This window comes from Stegastes partitus, unplaced genomic scaffold (genome assembly GCF_000690725.1).
Source record: "Stegastes partitus isolate 25-593 unplaced genomic scaffold, Stegastes_partitus-1.0.2 Scaffold467, whole genome shotgun sequence".
Lineage (NCBI taxonomy): Eukaryota > Metazoa > Chordata > Actinopteri > Pomacentridae > Stegastes > Stegastes partitus.
The window spans coordinates 274807-294721 of NW_007578198.1; the positions used below are offsets into that span (position 1 = coordinate 274807).

At 43.8% G+C, this 19915-nt stretch overlaps 1 protein-coding gene across 1 annotated transcript; it reads left to right on the top strand.

The window, feature by feature from the left end:
* Positions 1-46: 46 nt before the first annotated feature.
* On the top strand, positions 47-16956 carry urb2 (URB2 ribosome biogenesis homolog). Its single transcript, XM_008286749.1, has 12 exons — positions 47-110; positions 1057-1228; positions 1538-1714; positions 1960-3131; positions 3250-3388; positions 3521-5918; positions 6368-6528; positions 6737-6847; positions 8782-9024; positions 12259-12355; positions 13027-13160; positions 15993-16956. The coding sequence occupies exons 2-12, from the start codon at positions 1103-1105 to the stop codon at positions 16188-16190; spliced, it is 4956 nt and encodes a 1651-aa protein (XP_008284971.1). The 5' UTR covers positions 47-110; positions 1057-1102; the 3' UTR covers positions 16191-16956.
* The last annotated feature ends 2959 nt before the right edge of the window (positions 16957-19915 follow it).

Here is a 19915-nt window from a genome sequence, read left to right on the forward strand (position 1 = left end):
GCTGGCTGAAGTTTTACATCGACTCTCGATTGCTTCGGCCTGGCCAGCAGGGTGAAAGTTGAAAGTTCGTCTAAATCTGAAAACAGGAGACACGTGCGGGTCGAAAAGCAGTAAGTTTTATCAGTTAAATGTCTACATGTGCACTGAAGTGTAACTTAAACAAGTAAAGCTGAAGCTCGGCGATGGTTTGCTTGCGTGCAGACGAATAGCAGCCCAGGTATTAGCCTGTTTTGACACTAGCAAGAGTATGCTACGTAGCTAGTCGTTAGCTTCAAAGCACATCATTCTGTGTGTACTGTGTAAATCAGACAGGCTGCGAACACATGAGACAAGTAAAACTTCCTTGTCCATTGCACCTGCACCAAATTGTACAAAACTTTCTCGTTTTCCATCCTTGCTTAAACTGACTGTATACAAGATTTGGTCATCTGGTACTTCTAGGTTAGCTATATTAAAAAGAAAACTCTGTCTTTATGCCTAAAAGAAGATTCAGGGTTTGTGTGGGTGCTTACCTGGTGGAACAAACATCCTTCCTATCTCTTCTGATTTAGTATTTCTCCGTGTCCTTGTGTTATCTAAACAGTTATATCTCAGTAAAGCCCTGCCCATTATCAAAAGTTTTCAGCTTTCCTTGTTTTGTTTTTTTAAAACTTTGATTTCTATAGTACATCCTTCTTTTTCTAGCCACCGACTCCTTCCCCTCTCCTCATTTCTCAGTGTTTATTTCCTCGATTTCTTTCCTTGCCTTAAAGAGGCAAAAGGAGAGAGGAGCCGAGGCAACACTCAGTTATTAGTCCTGCTCCTGCTGTATGTCACGTCACTTTAATACATCACGGTTGCCAAACAAACTTCCACTAAGGATACATCAAGGACACACCTGTGCTTCCTCGCTTATAGTTTGTGTCCTCGAGATGCATTTCAGGAGCTGTGATATCCTTGATGATGGCACAACAAAAACTAATATCCTCACAGGCAGAAGAACAGAAGACAGAGGAGATGAGGTGATTAAAAATAGTGAAATGAAACGAGCCTGTTGTCTTCTCTCTATCTCCCCAGGCTAGTAGCAGCAGCAGCAGCAGCAGCAGCAGCAGCAGCAGCAGCGATGGCTGCCATCTACTCAGGGATTCACCTGAAACTGAAAAGTCCACAGACTCCATGGGAGGACAAACTAAAGCTGGCACGTTTTGCCTGGATCTCCTCTCTGTGCCTGCTGCCCAACAAAGAACAGGTAACACATGAAGTTGTTGCATGTTCACAGGATAATAATGATGCTTTTGCACTTATCTAGATTGTTTTCTCCAGACTAGATCCTTGCTTGTGTTGTATCTGCTCTCAGATGTACATCGCTTTGGATAAAAGCGTCTGCTAAATGAAATTGTAGAATTGTATATTTAATGTGGCTGTGTTCCTTGTACCCTCAGAAATTGTAGATGCTTTATACTTAATGTGGGAAGTGACTGTCCATTTTGGCATGACAGCACATGAATGCTTGCCATCTAGTTCTTTACATGTTTTTCTTGACCCTCTCCGTCTGTAGGTGCTGTTGGACTGGTGCACTCATGCCCTCACAGGCTGGTACAGTAAAAAGGTTGAGTTTTCCCTGGATGTCTTGGAAGGTCTGTGGTGCTACCTCGATGACGTGCTTCACAGCCGGAAGCTCCAGTCTCTGCTCAAGCAGGGAAAGACCGTCAGTCTGAGGCTCAACATGGCACAGGTGAATCAACGCTTCAATAAAAACACCAAAACAGTACAAAAAACATGTTTTTCATTCAACAATACATATTATTTTGTATTTTCTTCTGTCACTAAAGAGAGCATCTGAGGAGTCACATACTGGATTAATCCTCTAGATGTAGAATTTATACTCATCAGGACACACTACCCTAGAAAGCTCCTAGAATAAGTGGTACATTGGTGCATGGAGGTTTTACTGACAGTTTATTCTCTGTTTGCCTCTAGCTGCTGGTTGAACAGCTTCAGGAGTGTAAACATGTTGTCTCCAAGGCACCGGTGTGTGTGCCCACCATACTGAGTGTGTGTCGGGGTATTCTCTCTTCCCCTGCGCTCTCATCTGTTTTTACCACTAAATATGAACTAATGGTCGATCTGCTGGCCAAGCTCTCGTCTTTGGCCTGCCGTGAACTGCAGCAGCCACTACTCACAGAACACAAAAAGACAGAGGGTGACACATGTCAAGATGAAGTGATGATTGAGTGCCTTCAAACTGACCCTGCAACTAATCTGGAGCGTTCCCAAACGGACCCGATCGATGACCATCAGCCGGAGTTAGATGCTAATAAATTCCCTAAGAAGCCAAAGGAAACCCTTCATTCAGCTAATTTATTTGAGGTGTTGCTTCAGGTGCTGTCATGTTATCTGTCAGTGCAGAGACAACAATCCAACCCTAACAGAGTCTTTACTATGGTGACCAACCAGCTGCTCCAGCCATTAGTCCTGCTCCGGCACCTGCTGACCTCTGGAGAGTTTACACCTTCTCACACACAGCTTCGCCTCCGTCAGCAGCTGTGCAGAGACGTTCGCATCAAGATAGACTCCATCCTTCAGTTAGCCCTGTTCCCTGCTGAGCAGATGAACTCATACAAAGAGGAGCTGTTACCATCGAAAGAAGATTGTGGGAAACGTGGTTCTGGAGGGACAAAAGGGCCTTTGAAGCCAGCCGGTGCTTTGCTTTGTAAACTGAGCGCCCAGGGCTACTGTGAGCCGTCGCTGCACTACTCTGTGAAGTCCAACGCACTGTGTCTGTTGTTTAAGTTTTTCCTGGAAAAATACGGCAAAGGGAAGGGAGAAGGCGAGGAGGAGCAGAGGATGCTGTGCTTCTATTTTCTCATCAGACTGGTCCCAGCGTTAGATGTTCATATTGATGCATGCTCAGCCTCACCTGCCAAAGCGGAGCAGCCGGACTCTGTTTGCTCCAGGCAGAAGTCACCTCCAGCCTCCCTCTGCTCCCCAGAGAGCTGGAGCCTGGCTCTGCTGGCTGTGGAGTCCCTGCTCAGCCAGGCTCTGTCAGCTGATATTTATAATGTAGCAGCAGACAGGATTCGACATGGAGAGGTGCAGCTCAGCTTTTACAGAGCCTTGGGACAAATGCTCTTCAACGAGGCCCAGCCAAGGTAGCAGACTGCTGATGTGTTTTTTATTGTCTCTACAAGATTTTTCCCACACAAAATTGTTTTGTCTAACCTTTTACTTTGTACACATGCTGAACAATCTTCCTGTCTTGGCTTTCAGCATACCTGCATGGTACCGCTGCTTTAAGGTGCTTTTGAATCTCAATCACCTGATTCTTGAGCCAGACCTGGACCAACTGTTATCTTCAGCGTGGGTTAATGCTGAATGCATGGAGACACGAGTGCAGCGGGCCAGACAGGTATTGATTTAATCAGTTGCATTTTATATTTCACAGAATGCAACAAAAAAATCCAAATTCAGAACTGAAAACAAAAAAACGTGGCTATGCAGATGAACATGTTTGACAGAGGCAGTATTTGTTTCCCAACAGCTCATGGTGTGCAGCCTCCTCCAGACCTACACTAAGCTCCGTCAGCTGCCTCGTCTCTTCTCAGAGCTCCTGTCTGTGATCTGTCAGCCAGCTCTGGATGACCTCCGACCTCCTCTGCTACCTGAAGGCATCTCCACGTCTCTCAGGACTTGTCTTCTGGACACACCCCTGTCCCAGGGCCTAGAGATCTGCTCACTAGCGTTGGAAAGCATAAAGAAATATTTACTACCTGACCTGGTGACAGAGAAGATGGACATTGAGGGAGAAAAGGGGGACCAAGAGAGAAAAGATGCATCTCTGAAGCTCTCCTCTCTCAGTCAACTGCTTCACACTGTTTTGTTTAGTCTAAAGACCCTTGACAACGCCTCTCCTGTTCTCTTTGTCCGGCAAAGCAAAAGCCTGATGGAGGCGATGCAGCAGTTAGTCAAAGAGATACTACATGTGTTGACAACAGAGAAGAAGCCAAAAATCGGAGCACTGTGGGAACAGAAGACGCAGGAGGCCGCTCTCCTGCTCAGATACACCTGGGTGGAAGTGGACACGCTCTTCCATATCCACTGCAGCAAATACACATCTCTTGACTCAGCCCAAACAGCAGCTGGTAAAGAGACTGAAGACCAAGCTTGTTCCAGTTCTCCAGTCCTAACCCACGTGGAGAGTCTTCTATCGGGTGAGATCTTACCAGCACATCTCCATCCCTCCCCCTCCTGCAGCCCCGTGACCTGCTTGCTGCTCAAACTCCTCACTTTACAGCAGATCAAGAAGGTTTTGTGTGATACCACCTTACTCTGCGAATCCAGCACTGCTGCACTGCTAAACAGAGCAGCCCAGTTTATTTTAGCTAAGTCAGAGCTTGAGATGAGTCTGGATGGAGAGCAGGTGTGGGACGGGCAGATAGGTAGTGTAAATGCTCGCTCCTACCATGTAGCACACTGGCATCTTATCACATCCAATTTGCCTTTGATTGTTCCTCACCTGAGTGGAGAAGATGTTGTCTGCATAGCAAATGTACTTGTAAGTTCATCGTTGACCAGACAGACAGACAGACCCAAAGACCAGCTGCCCGGCCATCTGACTGTCTCCCTCATATCTTCCCAACTTCTCCAAAGTGCAATTCTTGCTGAGTTGCCTTCACTGTTCTCTGCTGTAGTTCAGTCCTTCACACAAAGGATCATCAATGTGCTAAAGGCAGCACATACACCGAAGGTCTGTCCGACGCTCCTGACATTTGAGGGGAAAGAAACTGGAGCTACTTCTTCTGAGAGAGATGCCAGTCAGCCTCTGTCCTCACTGATGAAGAAAGAGACTATTATTAAGGATATATTAGCTTCTTCTAAAACTGGAGAGGTGCCTGTACTGCTGACTGGAGCACAAATCAAGGAGCTGATAGACTTACTCCAAATCTTATCAAACCTAAATCCAGATGGGATGAGCTCCAACGACCTCTCCTCTATTTTCCTCCTCCTCTTCTTCATGCTCACCTCCACCTCCAGTCGGCCTGATCAGGTAGCTGCGGGACCTCCTGAATCTGGAGGTGAGGCTGTGTTCCTCGGGAAGCTGCTCAGGATTCTGACTTATCTCGTAGAGAGCAGAAACTTCCAGAGTGTTTTGAAACTCATCCACAGTAGTACTCTGCTGCAGGCTGCCGTGTCGTCTCTCCTGTGGCGTAGCAACAGTGCAAGATTTCAAGCCACATGCAGCCCAGGTTGGTTGGATTTAATCAAAGAAATGCAGGGCTTCATAAGATCCTTGGTCCAGTTGATTATAATAAGGAACAGCAGCGTTCGACTCAACCTGGACCAGTTTGCTTCTTATCTCACCAGTGAGGCAATGAAAAGTAGGAGTTCAGGAGCAACATCCATGTTGTCTGTTCATCTTCTGCTGGCGTCTCTGACATCGTTCTCCCAGGCAGTGACCTCTAATTTGGGAAGAAGCAAGCCAATGAATCAAACTTTAACTCAAATGCTCACAAGAGCGACTGCTTCACTGGGACCGGCCGTCGAGTCCGTCCTGAAGCCCCAGACTGCGAGTGAGACCGACATCCAGCCAGCATGCATCCTCGGTCAAGCCTTTGTAGCCGAAGTTGTCACTGTCATGCTGCACTCTGAGCTGTCCTCGCTGTCAGTGGAGGACGAGGACAAACAGAGCGGCTCCAGACTCACCCTGACACATAGGGCCCTCTATCAGTGCTTCTGCCGGCAAATCCTCAAAGAAATAAGTTCTGCGCCCAGACCCATGGACTTCCTGATCTCCTCTGTCCATTTTCTGTCTGCTTTTTACAAAGCATTGGTGAAGACTGAGGGAGGGAGGGAGGAGCAGGGAGAGGCAACGGAAAGAGGAAAGGAGTTGGATGAGCTATACGTTCAGATTCTGCAGAATGTGAACAGGCTGCTGACAGGTATGTGGGTCCATATTAAGAACAAACTTATCATTTACTTGTGCAATCAGCCACAGTTGTCCTTTCATTATTTATTTTTGCATATTCCACATAGTGACTGAAGTGATTAAAGTAGCTCCACCAATATGATGGATTGTCAGATTTGGCTGCAAACGGTTTAAAGTTTGAAGCCAATTTTGTAGGATTCTTTTAAAGTATATTTGAAAAAAACATGAAGCAAATGAAAAACAATTCTCATGACTTAGCATCAGGTCATGCGCATGTATATATATTAAAACACCATTACAGGTTAAATCTATTTGAAGATATTACTGATATTTTATGTTGTTTGCATCCACCCTGGAATTTAGCAGACTTATTTATACACTTTTATGTAGGATTGGGTGGAGTTTTATGTTTTAATGGTTCATCTTTGTCCTGAATTTAACATGTTTTCACTGTGCTTTCAGCTCCTTGGTTGTCTCTGACTGATGTCAGTGAGCTGGAGCCAGCAGTGCAGGAGCTGTTGCGCCACCTGGTGGAGAAAAGTACAACCAGTCAGTTCAACGTGCTGCTGCTGCTGATCAGAGAGGGACTGGACACTGGCAGGCTGAGGGCAGGAAACTACAGGGTGAGACCGAGATCAGCTCTGACAGCTTGTACACTTTAATCTCAAAAGATCCCAGGCGCTTTAGATTTTGGCTAATTTGTTTTCTCAGGGATGTTAGTATATGGTTGTAAATGAATTGTTCACTTTCTTGGCTGGCAGCAGTTTCTGCTTAGTGTTTTGTGTGACATTAAATACAGAACTAACTCTTCCCCTACTTGCTGTTCTCCAGGAGGCTCTATCTGCAGTAATCATCATTAAGCTGCTGTCCTGTTGTCAGCTACCTGAGAGCTGCTCTAAAGCTCTGTGGCTCATTGCACCACAGATTATATCTGCTATGGTGGTGAGAAAAACACACTCAAACATGCAGACTCACATGCAGTTGAAAAAATTAGCATGCTTCAGTGACAATACACACACAAACACACGTGTTACTCGGAGGCCCTGTTCACACGTCACATCAACAGGCGTCTTGGGTGATCCGATCGCAGGTGGATAGTCAAAGTACATCAGTTCACCCCTGGCAGTGAAATCCAAATCCACAAGTGACCACTTGTGATGGCATCTCACTTCCCTGCTCTATATGCAAATAAACATGTACGTCATTTCTGTTTGCAAAGACCCGATGCATTGCTGTATTTAACCGGCGGGAGGTAACAATGCACCTTCCATGCCTGGTCAGAAATGAAAAGAAAAGAATAAATCACTAATTTGCCTGTTGTTGCACATTAATATGATGCTCTTGGCACACAAATAAGTCCATACTTCCACTGGCACAGAGGAAGTCTGTGGAGGAAACAGTGTTTCATGACACACACTGTTTAAAGAATGTTAGCATATGCATCCAGACCACCTCAGAGCTCTGCATTTTTGATTGGATCTTTCAAGATGCATGTAAATGTCAGGTGTGAATCAGGCCATAGACAGATAAGTACCACACCTACCATTCAGGCTACAAGAATAGTAGTATTGTGTATATAACAGTATAGTACTTTTGCAGCTCTGTGAAGTTGCATCGCCCACATGCCCGTTTCACTAAGAAAGACCATCATTCAACACACCTACCGTGAAATCACTGGAATGAGGATATACTTGTTATATGTGTAGAAACCCCCTCTGAAACTATCTTCGTGCCAACTAAACCACTCGCTTAGTGAGATTCCTGCACACTGCCACTAAAATGGCTATCATTACATTTGAATAATTTAGCGCTTTAACTCTTTGTTTTTTCATGTGCAGATGAAAGGGAAACCATTAAGGCAGAGTTATCAGTGAGTCTTAATAGCAGCACAAAGACGAGCAGAGGATGGTGCCATGCTGAGAACATTTTATAGTATGTTGTATGTGTGTTTCAGCTCCAAATCGGGCATCGTTTTAGTGACAGTGTGCTGAAAGTACATGTAACGGCCGTCTTAAATGACCCATCAGCTAAGCGACAATCACAGTCTGCTGACTTTTTGCTGGGATGTCTCCTCGTTGTAATTTCCACTGAGACTGTTTTAGTCAGTATGATTCCCATCAGGTGAACACACACACATGCACACACAGCACTTTAATCTGCTAACCACGCTGTTCTGTCCTCTGTTAGCCACACTCACCGTGTCCATATGTTATCTGCCTAATGTGTAGTTTATGTATTTCTTTCACACTCCTCTTTAGGCAATGTGAGAGTACATCCATTTAAAAGTCTAAAATCATTAATATTTTACAGGCATTAAATTTCAATGTTACAAAAGCAGCAGAAATGTTGTTAAGGTCCCTTTTTTTCAGCAAGCTGTGGGTAAATATGGAACTGGGCAAAGCAGCACCATATCCCAAAAAGATTATTTTTATCAGAATTTTTTCCAATATAACAGGCCTTTTTTTTGTTTTTTTTCTTTTACAGGAGACAGTTAGTCACAGTAGAAAAAGCTCAGGTGTAAATAATTAAATCAGTGATGGCTGAACTCCTTTTAGCTGCTTCAGCTGGTGTTGAGCGTGTTGGCTCACTGTCTCCCTGTCACGGTTTACTGGGACACTTGAATAGAACAGAACCATTGTTTATGTTGTTAGTAACGCCTGTGTTGTTCCTAATAAGTCTAAATGTCTGCCGTGAAAAAGGCCTGCTGGTGTTGTCAGTTTTATATCTAATTTGGGAGTTGGTTACTTCCAGAAGCTGTAACAAGTTCACTGAAGAAGAAAACCCCAGAAATATTTCATGTGTTCCTGCTTTTATATTTGCGTCTGATGGTGTTTCTCTCACAAACTTTCACCATGTGCATCATGTTTATTTTACAGTTCTTGGTAGGAACATCCAGCGAGGATGTCTCTCTGACTCTTCCCTTCACCGTTCCCACGGTAACGTCAATGACATCGCTTCTGCGCCAGGGGGAGGGGCTTCTCACCAACCCTCATCATGTGACTCTGATCCTCGGAGCGCTCCAGTCGGTGCCCCTCGACCACCTGACCCCACCCGTCTACCAGTCGGTGTTCCTGGCTGTTCATGAGGCGCTGTTTGCCATCATCCAGTGTCATCCTCAGGTACGAAGAGGCAAATCAAATGTTGGTGGAGTGAGGCAGTGTGGTGATGAGTAAAGTTGCAGAGTTGCGGAAAGAAAAGTTATTTGGATGGCAGCAAGATCTAAGAAAGGTTATTGCCTGTGAGTTGTGCCTTCAGAAAATGTTCAGCCCTTTTCCATCTAAGCTGTATTACCTTATACGTTCTTTGGAAATGAACTGACACAGTTGATCAAAATAGTTGATTAAACCTGCTGTGTGGAACTTTTTTCTTCCCCTTTTTCAGACTGTAATCTTTTCTCTGAATGGGAAGTTTTTATTTTTTTATTCAGAGCATCAGAATCTTTCCTTGGATGCTTCTAGATTTTCCATCGTAGGCTCCTCCACACTCCAAGTTGCTGTAGCCTACTCTGCCTCTCTTCTGCTCTGACAAACCGGTCTGTTTGGGTATCATGGACAAAAGATTTATAACTCTGGGATACTGTAATTTACAGAAGGATTAGCTGCCACTGAAGGCTCAATCAGCCTTATTTGAACTCGTTTAGCTTCAATGTAAAGGTGCGTTCATTGACATGTAAAAGTTCTGCATTCTAGCTTTAAATGCCTTCATCCCTTATGCAAGAAAAACACAAGATGGAGATCATAAAAGAGGGCCAGACAGACAAATATGCACTTAGAGTTTGGTTCCCACAGTTCTATTAAGAAACACTTAAAGGTGAAGTCAGCGATTCTAATCCAGAACACTTTATGTCAAATTTAGTGAAAATCTCCTCATGGTCTGCTAACTGTCCAATCTGTGAACATGCTGAAAGAAGGTCCGCCACCAAACATAACAGATGGATCCATACAACACTATTGGTGCTCATGACAAGTGCAAAGGGAGAAGAAGGGGAGGCGGAGGAGAAAGGAGACAATGGCAGTAAGTTGGGCTCATGCTAACTAGCTATCGAGCTCAACATCAACAATCCTTCTCCAGAATTGCAGACTGCACCTTTAAATTCAACCTTTAATGACACAATATTGATGAAAATCCGATTACATCAACTAACAGACACACAGAGAACATCCATCCATGATCTGTACACCACTTAATCCTCACTAGGGTCGCAGGGGGGGCGCTGGAGCCTGTCCACAGAGAACTCCAAACACAACATCTGGCTGAATCCATGACCTTGCAGATGTGAGGTGACACTGAGCTGCAAGCACCTCAAAATCCCAGAGTTTATGAGGCTGGTTGAGAAGACCGCAGACACTAGTCAGGGCTGAAAATCTCCCAATTCCTGTGCTTTTTTTATGGTTACAAAATAATTCAGCTTGTTTTGTTTACCAATCATTCTCTAAAAAGGAACATTTGATTTGAACACAAGTGAAAAAACGGAACTTCTTTTTCTAGTAAAGATAGAAATAATTTCCCCTCCCCACTTACGAAACCAAATCTACAGCCTTGTGTAATGAAGGTCACTATAGGTCGAGGCTGCTTGTTTGAATCCATGATTCGAAGAAAATGCAGTGTGTGCGCCCACAGGATGCCCCAGAGGAATGTCGCTTTCAACCAAAGGATATTGCAGCTCACCAGAGTCATGCTGCAGCTGCATGAAAACCTCATAACGTCCACATGGTTGGCTTTTACTGGAAGTGTTTAAATTACACCCAAAGCATCAGAAAGAAACTGAATTTAGTTTTTTGCCTTAAAGAAAGCACATAAAAGTTTTAAATGAGAACATACACATTCCTGCCCACACACTGCCTTTTGTTGTGCTGGTGTTAATGTGATAATTTTCCAGTTTGTCACTCTCTGAAATGTTGACAGTTTTTTTTTTTTTGTTCAGAAACAGTGACAGAGCACGACTGAATTGGGGCAGCTGCATTGTATAAAACAGGCCAGGAACCAGCTAACTGATATCAGATGTTTGTGCGGACAAGAGACAGCAAAGGAGAACGGCAGAGAGGGAGGGACGGGGGGGAGGGAGGTATAATAGAGTGGAGAAAGGACGATGTGAAGGAAAGCAGAGTACATTCATAGAGGAAGAGAGGGGAATAAAACATAAGTGATAAAGAGATGAAAGAAGCTGGAGATGGAGAACAAAAGTGTAAGATTTAGCAAGAATGTGATACACGAGAGAAGTTTGAGGACAAAATGGAAACGAGGGGTGTGAGCCGGAGAGAGGAGGTGTGATAGGACAGAGAGGAGGGGAGGGAGGGAGGGAGGGAGGAGGTGGAGAGGTAGGGGAGTTGGCATGCAGAGTAGGTTGGCATGAAGCGGGTTTAAGTCGATGGAAACCATCGCTGAGCTCCAACCAGAGCTGGTGACATCATCCCTCGTTTATATTCACTCTGCCTCTTCATCCCTCCTTCAGTCGGCTGCAGGCCTTGAACAGACACCAGAGGAGAGACGTATAGGCAGAAACGCAAACGTAGCTCTCGAGGGAATCCAACTTTTACCTCAGTGGTTTTGCGAGCTGTGACTTTACGACTGCTTCGTTATGGCTCGAGCAGCGAGAGTGATGTCAGAGACGGACTGCCTGGACCAAATTTTGAAAACGGCTCTGTGTTAAATTCTCTGTGTGAATATGAATGTCGTAACACGTTTCACTGCTCCTTCAAAAGTGTCTTTAAATTCAGAAATATTTTACTGCTCAATCAATGCGTCTGGCTGAGCAGGATTCATGTGCAAGTCGACTGTATTAGAGCCGTGAATAGGCGGTGATGAAGTCAGCTGGAAATCCTCAAGAATCAATGTCTCAACTCTCCTATGAATATCACCGTGTGGTCTCCATCAGTCTTTGTGCCTTTGAGCAATACCAACGGAGCTCTTCTTAGAGCTTAACAGCCTTTTATCTGTGAGAACTACATACAACATACACTGATCGACCGTAACATCCAAACCAGATGCCTAATTTCGTGGAGGCCCCTCCGATGGCACAATCGATTGTGACTGTTCTGGGCATGAACACAGGACCTCTGAGGTGTCCTGTGGTGTCTGGCAGCGGGATGTTAGTAGCAGATCCTTTGGGTTGGGAGTCTCTGCAGATTTGGGATTGTTCCAACACGTCCTGCGGATGCTCCCATCAGATCAGGATCTGGGGAGTTTGGCAGCCTGGAGCTCTTTGTTGTGTTGCTCGAGCTGCTCCTGATCAGTTTTTGTGGCAAGGTGCTGCTGGAAGAGGCTGCTGGCGTCAGGGAGTGCTGTCAGTGGTTGTGCTGCTGCGGCTGATTGGTGTACTTGCATGACCGTATACCTCTTGTCTGCGTTTGCAGGTGATGTTGAACGCAGCTCCGTCGTTCATAAACGTCTTCTATCGTCTGGTGGCGTCTATCATGCAGGAGGGTCGGCAGAGAGGAGACAGCGACTCAGGTAACGCATACAGGACAACGATTTGTGTTTTGGATCAAAGAGAAGCGCTTTACTTTTGTCTGTGTGTGTTTGATTTAATGCTTTTGGTGCATGTTTGAGTGCACAGTGAAAATCAGGAGGGTTTGTCATGTCCTCAAGTCCTCTCATGTCATATATAGAACTGTCATCATACGGTTCAGTCCAGGTCTGACTTGTGGTTTTGATGCCCTCCTGTCACTCAAATGTACCCAGAATAACACCGCATAGTACTAAAGAGAGTAAATTGCATTGTGTAAACTGGAACTGACAGGTGCTCTGTGTCGTCCCCAATCACATTTCAACACTGCTGGCAGTAGCCTCCCAGAAACTTAAGAAAGCTGAAAACAATCTCGATTCATCTTTCAGTTTGAATCCACTGGGAACTGCAGACATCTGTTGCGAACATCTCTACTTAGTCACCATAGAAACTATTTTTTTTACACATCAACAAGAGTGTTGTTGTGGATATCGCTTTAACGTTTGATGTTTTTATATTTTTGCACTTAAAGTCTGTTCTTTGTAATTCTTCCAGGCCAGTTTTTCTGTTATCTTCCCGTAAAAAAATGAATTAAGAGAATAAGTCCCAGGTGTAAATTCTAACTTCATTTGCCACGTATTAACAAGTTAATGAATTAACGCTGTTCACCCTGAAGGTGCGGATGGTGACGTGTATTTGCAGTGCTCCAGACTGATACAGAGGATGTACTCTCACATCGCTGCTGCAGCCGAGAGCTTCACTGTGCTGTCAGCCTTCATGGTGGCTCAGTACGTCACAGAGTTGCAGAAGGTATTTTTTTTTTCTTTCTTTTTTTTTTAACCAATATTTGCATTGGAAAATTATTCATTCTGACGGTTTTACGATTCGGTGACAGAGCAGTAAAATGCCAGCACACAGCACACACACACTCACACACACACACACAACCGCATACAGTCATAATATCATACAAAGCCAATACAGTTCCTCATCCGAAGCCATCTGTCATCCCCTGTGATTTTCTACAGCTGTGAGTGACACACACACACACAACACACAACACACAACACACACATGTATGGAAGCGGCAGGAGGATCTCAGCTGATCCTTTGATCCGGCACAGTTTGTCTGCTGCCCGTCGAGCTGAGTGACGGAGATGCTGACGCTCCAGAAGCAGAGATGGGGAAGCATTTCCATCGGCCAAATTGTAGATGTTCCCAAATCTGAGCGAACAGGCCCGGGATTACTGTAACTCCATGTGCTGGAGTGAAGCTTTAGGCTGGATGTTCCCTCAGTACAGTGAGTCACGTCTGGCCGGGGAGCGCGGCTCCTCTCCGCTGCCAGACTGTATTTAACGTGACGCCAGCCTGACTCAGCAGTTTCCAGCAGAGTTACACACGGAGAGGAAGACATTAAAGTACCCATGCAGACCGACAGACAGACAGACGGGCAGAGACAGGAAGACAAATAGAGTGAAAGAGATGTTTTACGATTCTTTGAAGTCTGTGTGAATCATGTAATAATCCTAAAATTGGATTTATATTGTGCGTTGGATGGAGGACCAAAGAGATGGTCCCTCTTTGGAAGTCAGAGGTAATTTAGCCGTCGCTGGCTCTTAGCTGGGACCGAACTACTTATGCAGCAGCCAGGTGTTATTAGACAAGAGCTGCAGCGAGTGGAGTAGCTGGTGGAGTTTCTCTTTATATTGAACAAGCCTTCCTTTGACAACTAAGTTGGTTTTTGCACAGTGTCGGAATCATGATGATGGATGCAGCAAAAACTAAAATATCCCCCGAAAAAATCCACACACTCTGCTCCCTTGTCGAAACTTGGCGCCTACATTACCCACAATGAAACTCAACCACTGACAGTTGGCGATTCAGGACGTTTATCAGACTCCCAGTTCTCTCTGGAGACACAGAGACACAACTTTTTCACATATGCAGTGGAACTCCTATACACCTGCAAACAGACTTTGATGTGCAGGTAAAAATATGTCACCAGTATAGGTGCAGTTGCAGATAGACACAGCGTCAGCAGGTAGGGAGGTCAACCCACTGTTAGAAGAAGTTTCTCTGTGTTTACATTGTGACATTCAGCAGCAGACACAGGCTTGTTTACTGGCAGCACTGTAGAGCTTTGCACAACATATGACACCCTCGTCTTTGTTCTACAATTTGGTTGAAAAAAGAAACTCAATAAAGATTTTATGAAGGAAACAAAAAAAAAGGACAAACCTCAGTAAAAGCAGCAGAGTATGTTCATATTCACAGAGCAGACAAAAGAGCCAAGAGCAGAATTACAAACAGCAGAAATACACAGGTGGCTGCTGATGTGCCAGCGCTCGGCTCCTGTTCTCTTTGAGCGTGTCTGGATCCAGATCCAGGTGTAATAACAACATTTAGGTACGAGGGCGCTTGGTGTACCTCCAACTGTAACATTTTGCAGACTGCCGCTCCACATGACATTCGATTGGTTGGCTTTGTGTACACAAAACCCACCATGATTTGTTCCTCTCATAACATGAAACCTGCAATTAGGCGAGCAGTGTTTTATGTCATCATTTAGCCGGTACAGTCACCAGCGCAGAGCAGCCGTCGCCTGCTCGCTCTTTGTCTCGACGAGTGTCAAAGGCCTGAGGACCGCGGTCGCCGTAGATACCATCAGGTCACAGAGGGTAACACCTGTATACCTGTGTGGGTGTTGTGTAACAGAGATGAATAACCAGATGCTATTGAGTATCCTCATGGCTTGTTAGTCAGGGTTCACTGAGCACAGTAATTAGTTTTGGTTGTGTTGCACTGCGCTGCTTCTGTCACTCAGGTGCACATAAAGTGTATTCAACTCCCTATTTCCACAATCCTCTGTAACACTATAAGCCCATGTAGGCCGGACCACATTATTCTGTTCTGGATCATTTGACAAAATCCTGTATTGAATTTCAGATCTGAACTCCAGTGCGGTTTGAAAATAATGCGGTCCACTCGGCTTTCAGCTGAGTTCAGTGAAAGAAAGAAGCTGATTCTTAACATGAAGTTTAAGAGCAAAGCGGATTTGTAATAATAATAATAATAATAACACATGAAAATGAACTCCATTTTTTCTGATGCCTCTGGCAGTTTAAATCCAGGTTTATGGACCCTTTTTTGTGATTTTTCTGTTATAATTTTACCTCTTTTAATATATGCTGTGTATCAGTGTTGTGTTTTAGTATTAACATTTGCACATGGTGCCAGGTTTGGTGTTGTCAGTACTTTGATGCCTCTAATTGAAACACAGAGCAGAATGTAGCACCTAAATAATTATTCAGCTTTTCTGACGCATAATTTATGGTTTGATATATTTGCCTCAGGCTGTCCCTCAGGCTGGAGCATATTGCCGCATATAGTATCATGTTACCATAAAAAAGATGATCTTGGTGTAGTGCATGCAGGAGATGGGGAAGCAGACACATTGGAAACAGAGGCAGGATCACGACTGCCTCGCATGAAAGCCCATTGATGGAATTTCAACAAGTTAAACAAAGATCTATTTAATGAAACAGACAGACATTGTTTGGCCTCAGATCCATCTGTGTCACTTCTGCCATGTTTAAAAAATCCTGTGTTTCCTCCCATCCTCTCCTCTGCTGTCCTCTCCAGGTCACTCTGCGACCAGATGTGAAGCTGCATCTGACTGAGGGCATCTATCAGATACTTGACCTGTGTGTTGAGCAGGATATCAAGTTCCTGACAGCCGGACTGCAGATGGGAGTCAGGGAGGTGTTCAACGAGCTGTACAGCAGCTACACCCACTACCACAAAGCTCAGAGGCAAGGGGAGGACAAGTACACAGTTTGAGCTGCCAGAACAAACACCGGCGACCTTTTCTTCAGCTTTCGATGTAATTAAACGGAATTACATTTTCTGGCTGTGCTTATGTGCAACTTTTGCTTTCAAATGGCACACCGGGCAGAGCAGCTTGTGGACACCATGTGATGTGCACAGAGAGTAAACACACTGAAAGCTCACTGTACTTTTGTTTTTACTCTTCCGACACAGTTTTTTGATACAATTCACACATTGGACGTCACAGTGTTTCTTTGAATTCTGCCCCTCCAAAACAGCTGCATTCCCACAGCTAACTGGTTTCACCTCTGTGAATACAATCCCGAGCGCAAATAGACAAAAGGAGACCTGTTGATGCTTTGAAAATGCCCCGAGGAGGGTTAAAGCCAGACCAGCAGGTATTACAAACACAGTTGTATCACCTCATATGAAAATCTTTTGACTGCAACAGGGTTGAGAAACGCAACGCTGGTTACAGGCAGATAGCTTTGATTACACTATAAACACAGAGCACATGGCAGACTGGAGGAGAATTAGCTGTTAACCCTCCTCAGATGTCACAGAGACCAGACACTCTGTGAACAAGCTCCTCAGGAAAAACCTCCCCTCACTGAAGATATGATTAATATAACGTATAAAATGTTGTAATTTAAGAAATCAGTGAGCTATTACCATTTATTGATTTGCTGAAAACTGTATGAATGTGTGTAAATCGTGCTTCATTTCTTCTTTATTGCTGTTTTTTTTTTTTTTTATAATAACTAAATGATTTGAACACTGTCGCTTTCATTGTCTTTCATTGTTATACATTCGTGTGAACAAGCTGACGCACTCGATTAACGACATACAAGGTTTTCAAGCAGCACCATTTTTTTTTTTACATGTAGTTTTTCCAGATATTTGGCAGATGGGGTGTTAAGATGCTAGCCACAGATCTGCTGTTGATTTAAAACTGCCTCCATTGCTTCGGTCTCTTCATGTGACTTCATCCTGATGTTGCTGAAGACGGATCTGTGTGACTCAGACTGTGTGTTCCGGTTCGTTGTCATGCTGCAGAAGGAATCTGGGATGATCAGCTGCCTCCCTGATAGCGCTGTATTACTGATGGATACCTCTCTGACATCCAGAAATGTCAGCTCTGAACCTGCCAGTAACATCCACCACGCTGCACTGCTGCATGCAGGTGCTTATTCTTTGGGTGGCCATTGCTCAAGAAGGCAGAGTGGGTTTTTTACTCATGGTAAAGTCTGACCCCTGCCCCTTCTTGTGTCCTCGGGCAAAATGCTGAACTCCAAGTTGCTAAAATATTGACTCGTCGTTGCCATTTTTCTTCCTGTGTTTTTGTGCACAGGTGAGTCTCCTCGCTTTAAGTCTATTTCAAAGAAACGGCTTTTTTGACTTGCAACACTTCCACAAGACTGCTTCTGGTGTATAAAAAAGGAAGAGTAACTAAAAATAACGCACTCTACCACTTTAAGATAGAGGGCTTTTCCAGGGTAACACTGGTCTCCTCAACAGTTCTGATGGCACTGCTGGACATCTTCCAATTTCAGAGGTAAGTCAGCCTGATGTGTCTTTTTTTTCCCTGCTGCATCACTTTTTTTTATTTTTTTTGCTTGACTTGGAATATTTAGCTGTTTTTGAAAGGAATCACAGAAGTTCTAAAAATAACAGACAAATATTTGTGAAATATTTAACGTTCTTTCCACACTATCATTCATGTGCATCTTTGCCTTTTTTGGACTGAGCAGTAGGGGATCAGGTGAGTTGTTTCTGGTGCACAGGCTCCAGTTTCAACTCAGGAAACGGACACAAAATCAGAATCACTTTATTGATCCCCTATAGGGTAAATTGCTTTCAATTACAGATACTCCCAATCAGAAGTCTTAAAAGAAGTCGGAAAGTAAAGCTATATAATAAAATGTAAAGCACTAATACGCAAGTAAAATAAAATATAACACAAAAATAAATATACATTCTGCTGTTGTGAGTGTATATACTATGTAATAATGATAATAGTACTACCATTTGGATTATTGCACATAGCTTGGTTATTGCAAATGGAGCTGAATACAAAAAATACAGACACAAGATCCAGGTGACTTGCACAACAGCAAAAATGAAGGTACACAATTAAAAAAAGTCTGTACAGCAAAATCAAGTCTTGTACCCATGACGAGGAAAACAGCTGGATCTTTAACTCCTGCCTCTCAATCAAAAAACAGCTGAATGGGCTGTCTTTTTCAGGAACAAAACAACCAATGATGAATTAAATAAGGGGCTCAGCAGTGTTAAACAAACAACTAATCATTAAGTGGATTTATAGAATCTCAAAGATTTTACGAGGTTTTACACTATAAGGCGTCGCCATTGTTTCTATCATCACTAAACACACTCTGTTGTCCTGCCAACCTCATTAACTGTTTGGATTTACTGCACATGCTCTGTTTGCGTGCAGCTGGGAAAACAGTAAATCTAATGAGTGGGAAAAGCACTAATGAAGGTACATTAAAGCTACTGTAAATCTGTCACTGAGCTGCTTTATGTTTATAGAAACTAAATGACACTTGTTTCATTTCTAACAGAGCCATGGAGCTGCTCATACACTGTAAACTGATTACTGAACTGACTGTTTGTAATGCAAAAGAGCAAAGAAAACTGTCTGGAAGATGATTACTGTAGGAAAATATATGATCAGGGTATTTAATAATTTTCTTTTTCAGCATCAGGAGCAAATATATGAACATGCAGTGAAAACATTAAATGAATAGACTCTTATAAAATGCTTTCTTGAGCAAACAGAAAACTCCTCTGTTACAGGTTTTTGTGCATCATCGCTCAGAAATGGGGAAAAATGTTAAATTACAAAATAGGAGCATCAAGTTCAAGAAAATAGAAAATTGTTCTTAAAAGTCTTGTTTTCGAGCCGTCTTCATCCGTAAAAGCTCCACAAATGAGACGTGTAGTTAACCTGAAATAGCTCGAAATGTTTCCACCGTCTCCCGCAGCACATCTCAGAAAAGCTGGACACTTTTGTTTTGACTCATCCTGTTTGTTCCCGGAAAACTGCGCGGGAATCGAAATATGAAGGCTGAGCAGGCCACGAGGCTCCCTGTAGGGGTTAGTCATGGTGCTCTGCAAAGCAAGAACGTATGAGTGTAAAATAATGTTTCTAGTGCGGCTATAGAGGAATGGTGCTCACACAACTGCTCATGTGACATTTTGGGAATGTGGGTAGCATTTGTTGTGCTGTATTAACTGTAAAAATGCTGCTGATGGGAGTAAATACATCCAACCAGCTGCAAAAAAAATGAAAAAAATCTAACTTGATGATGGAACTAAAAATTAACTTTTTGTCTCTGCTGGAGCTTCACAGTGTGACAACTGATGTGTGGAAGTTTTTTTAAAAGAAGGTTGTGTTGTTTTCTCTCAGATAATTATGTCAGCAGTTAAATGAAAACTGGTTGCTAGGAGACGTTCTGCCATGTTGGACTCTTCTGTGAGCGAATGGAAGCAAACTGAGGAGCTGTTTTTTTTTTCTGGGTAAAAGGCACTAGAAAGTTCACGTTTTAGCTCTTTAGATTCGAGGGTTTATAATATATGTAAAGCACACGAAATGTTTTATCGGTAGTTACTTAGAGTCTCTAAGTAAAGCTGTAATTGATGCTGGAGGCTCAACAGAAAAGGCTGAGCTGAGTTTCTTAGCCAACTGGAAAAAAAACTCACATTTTCCCAGC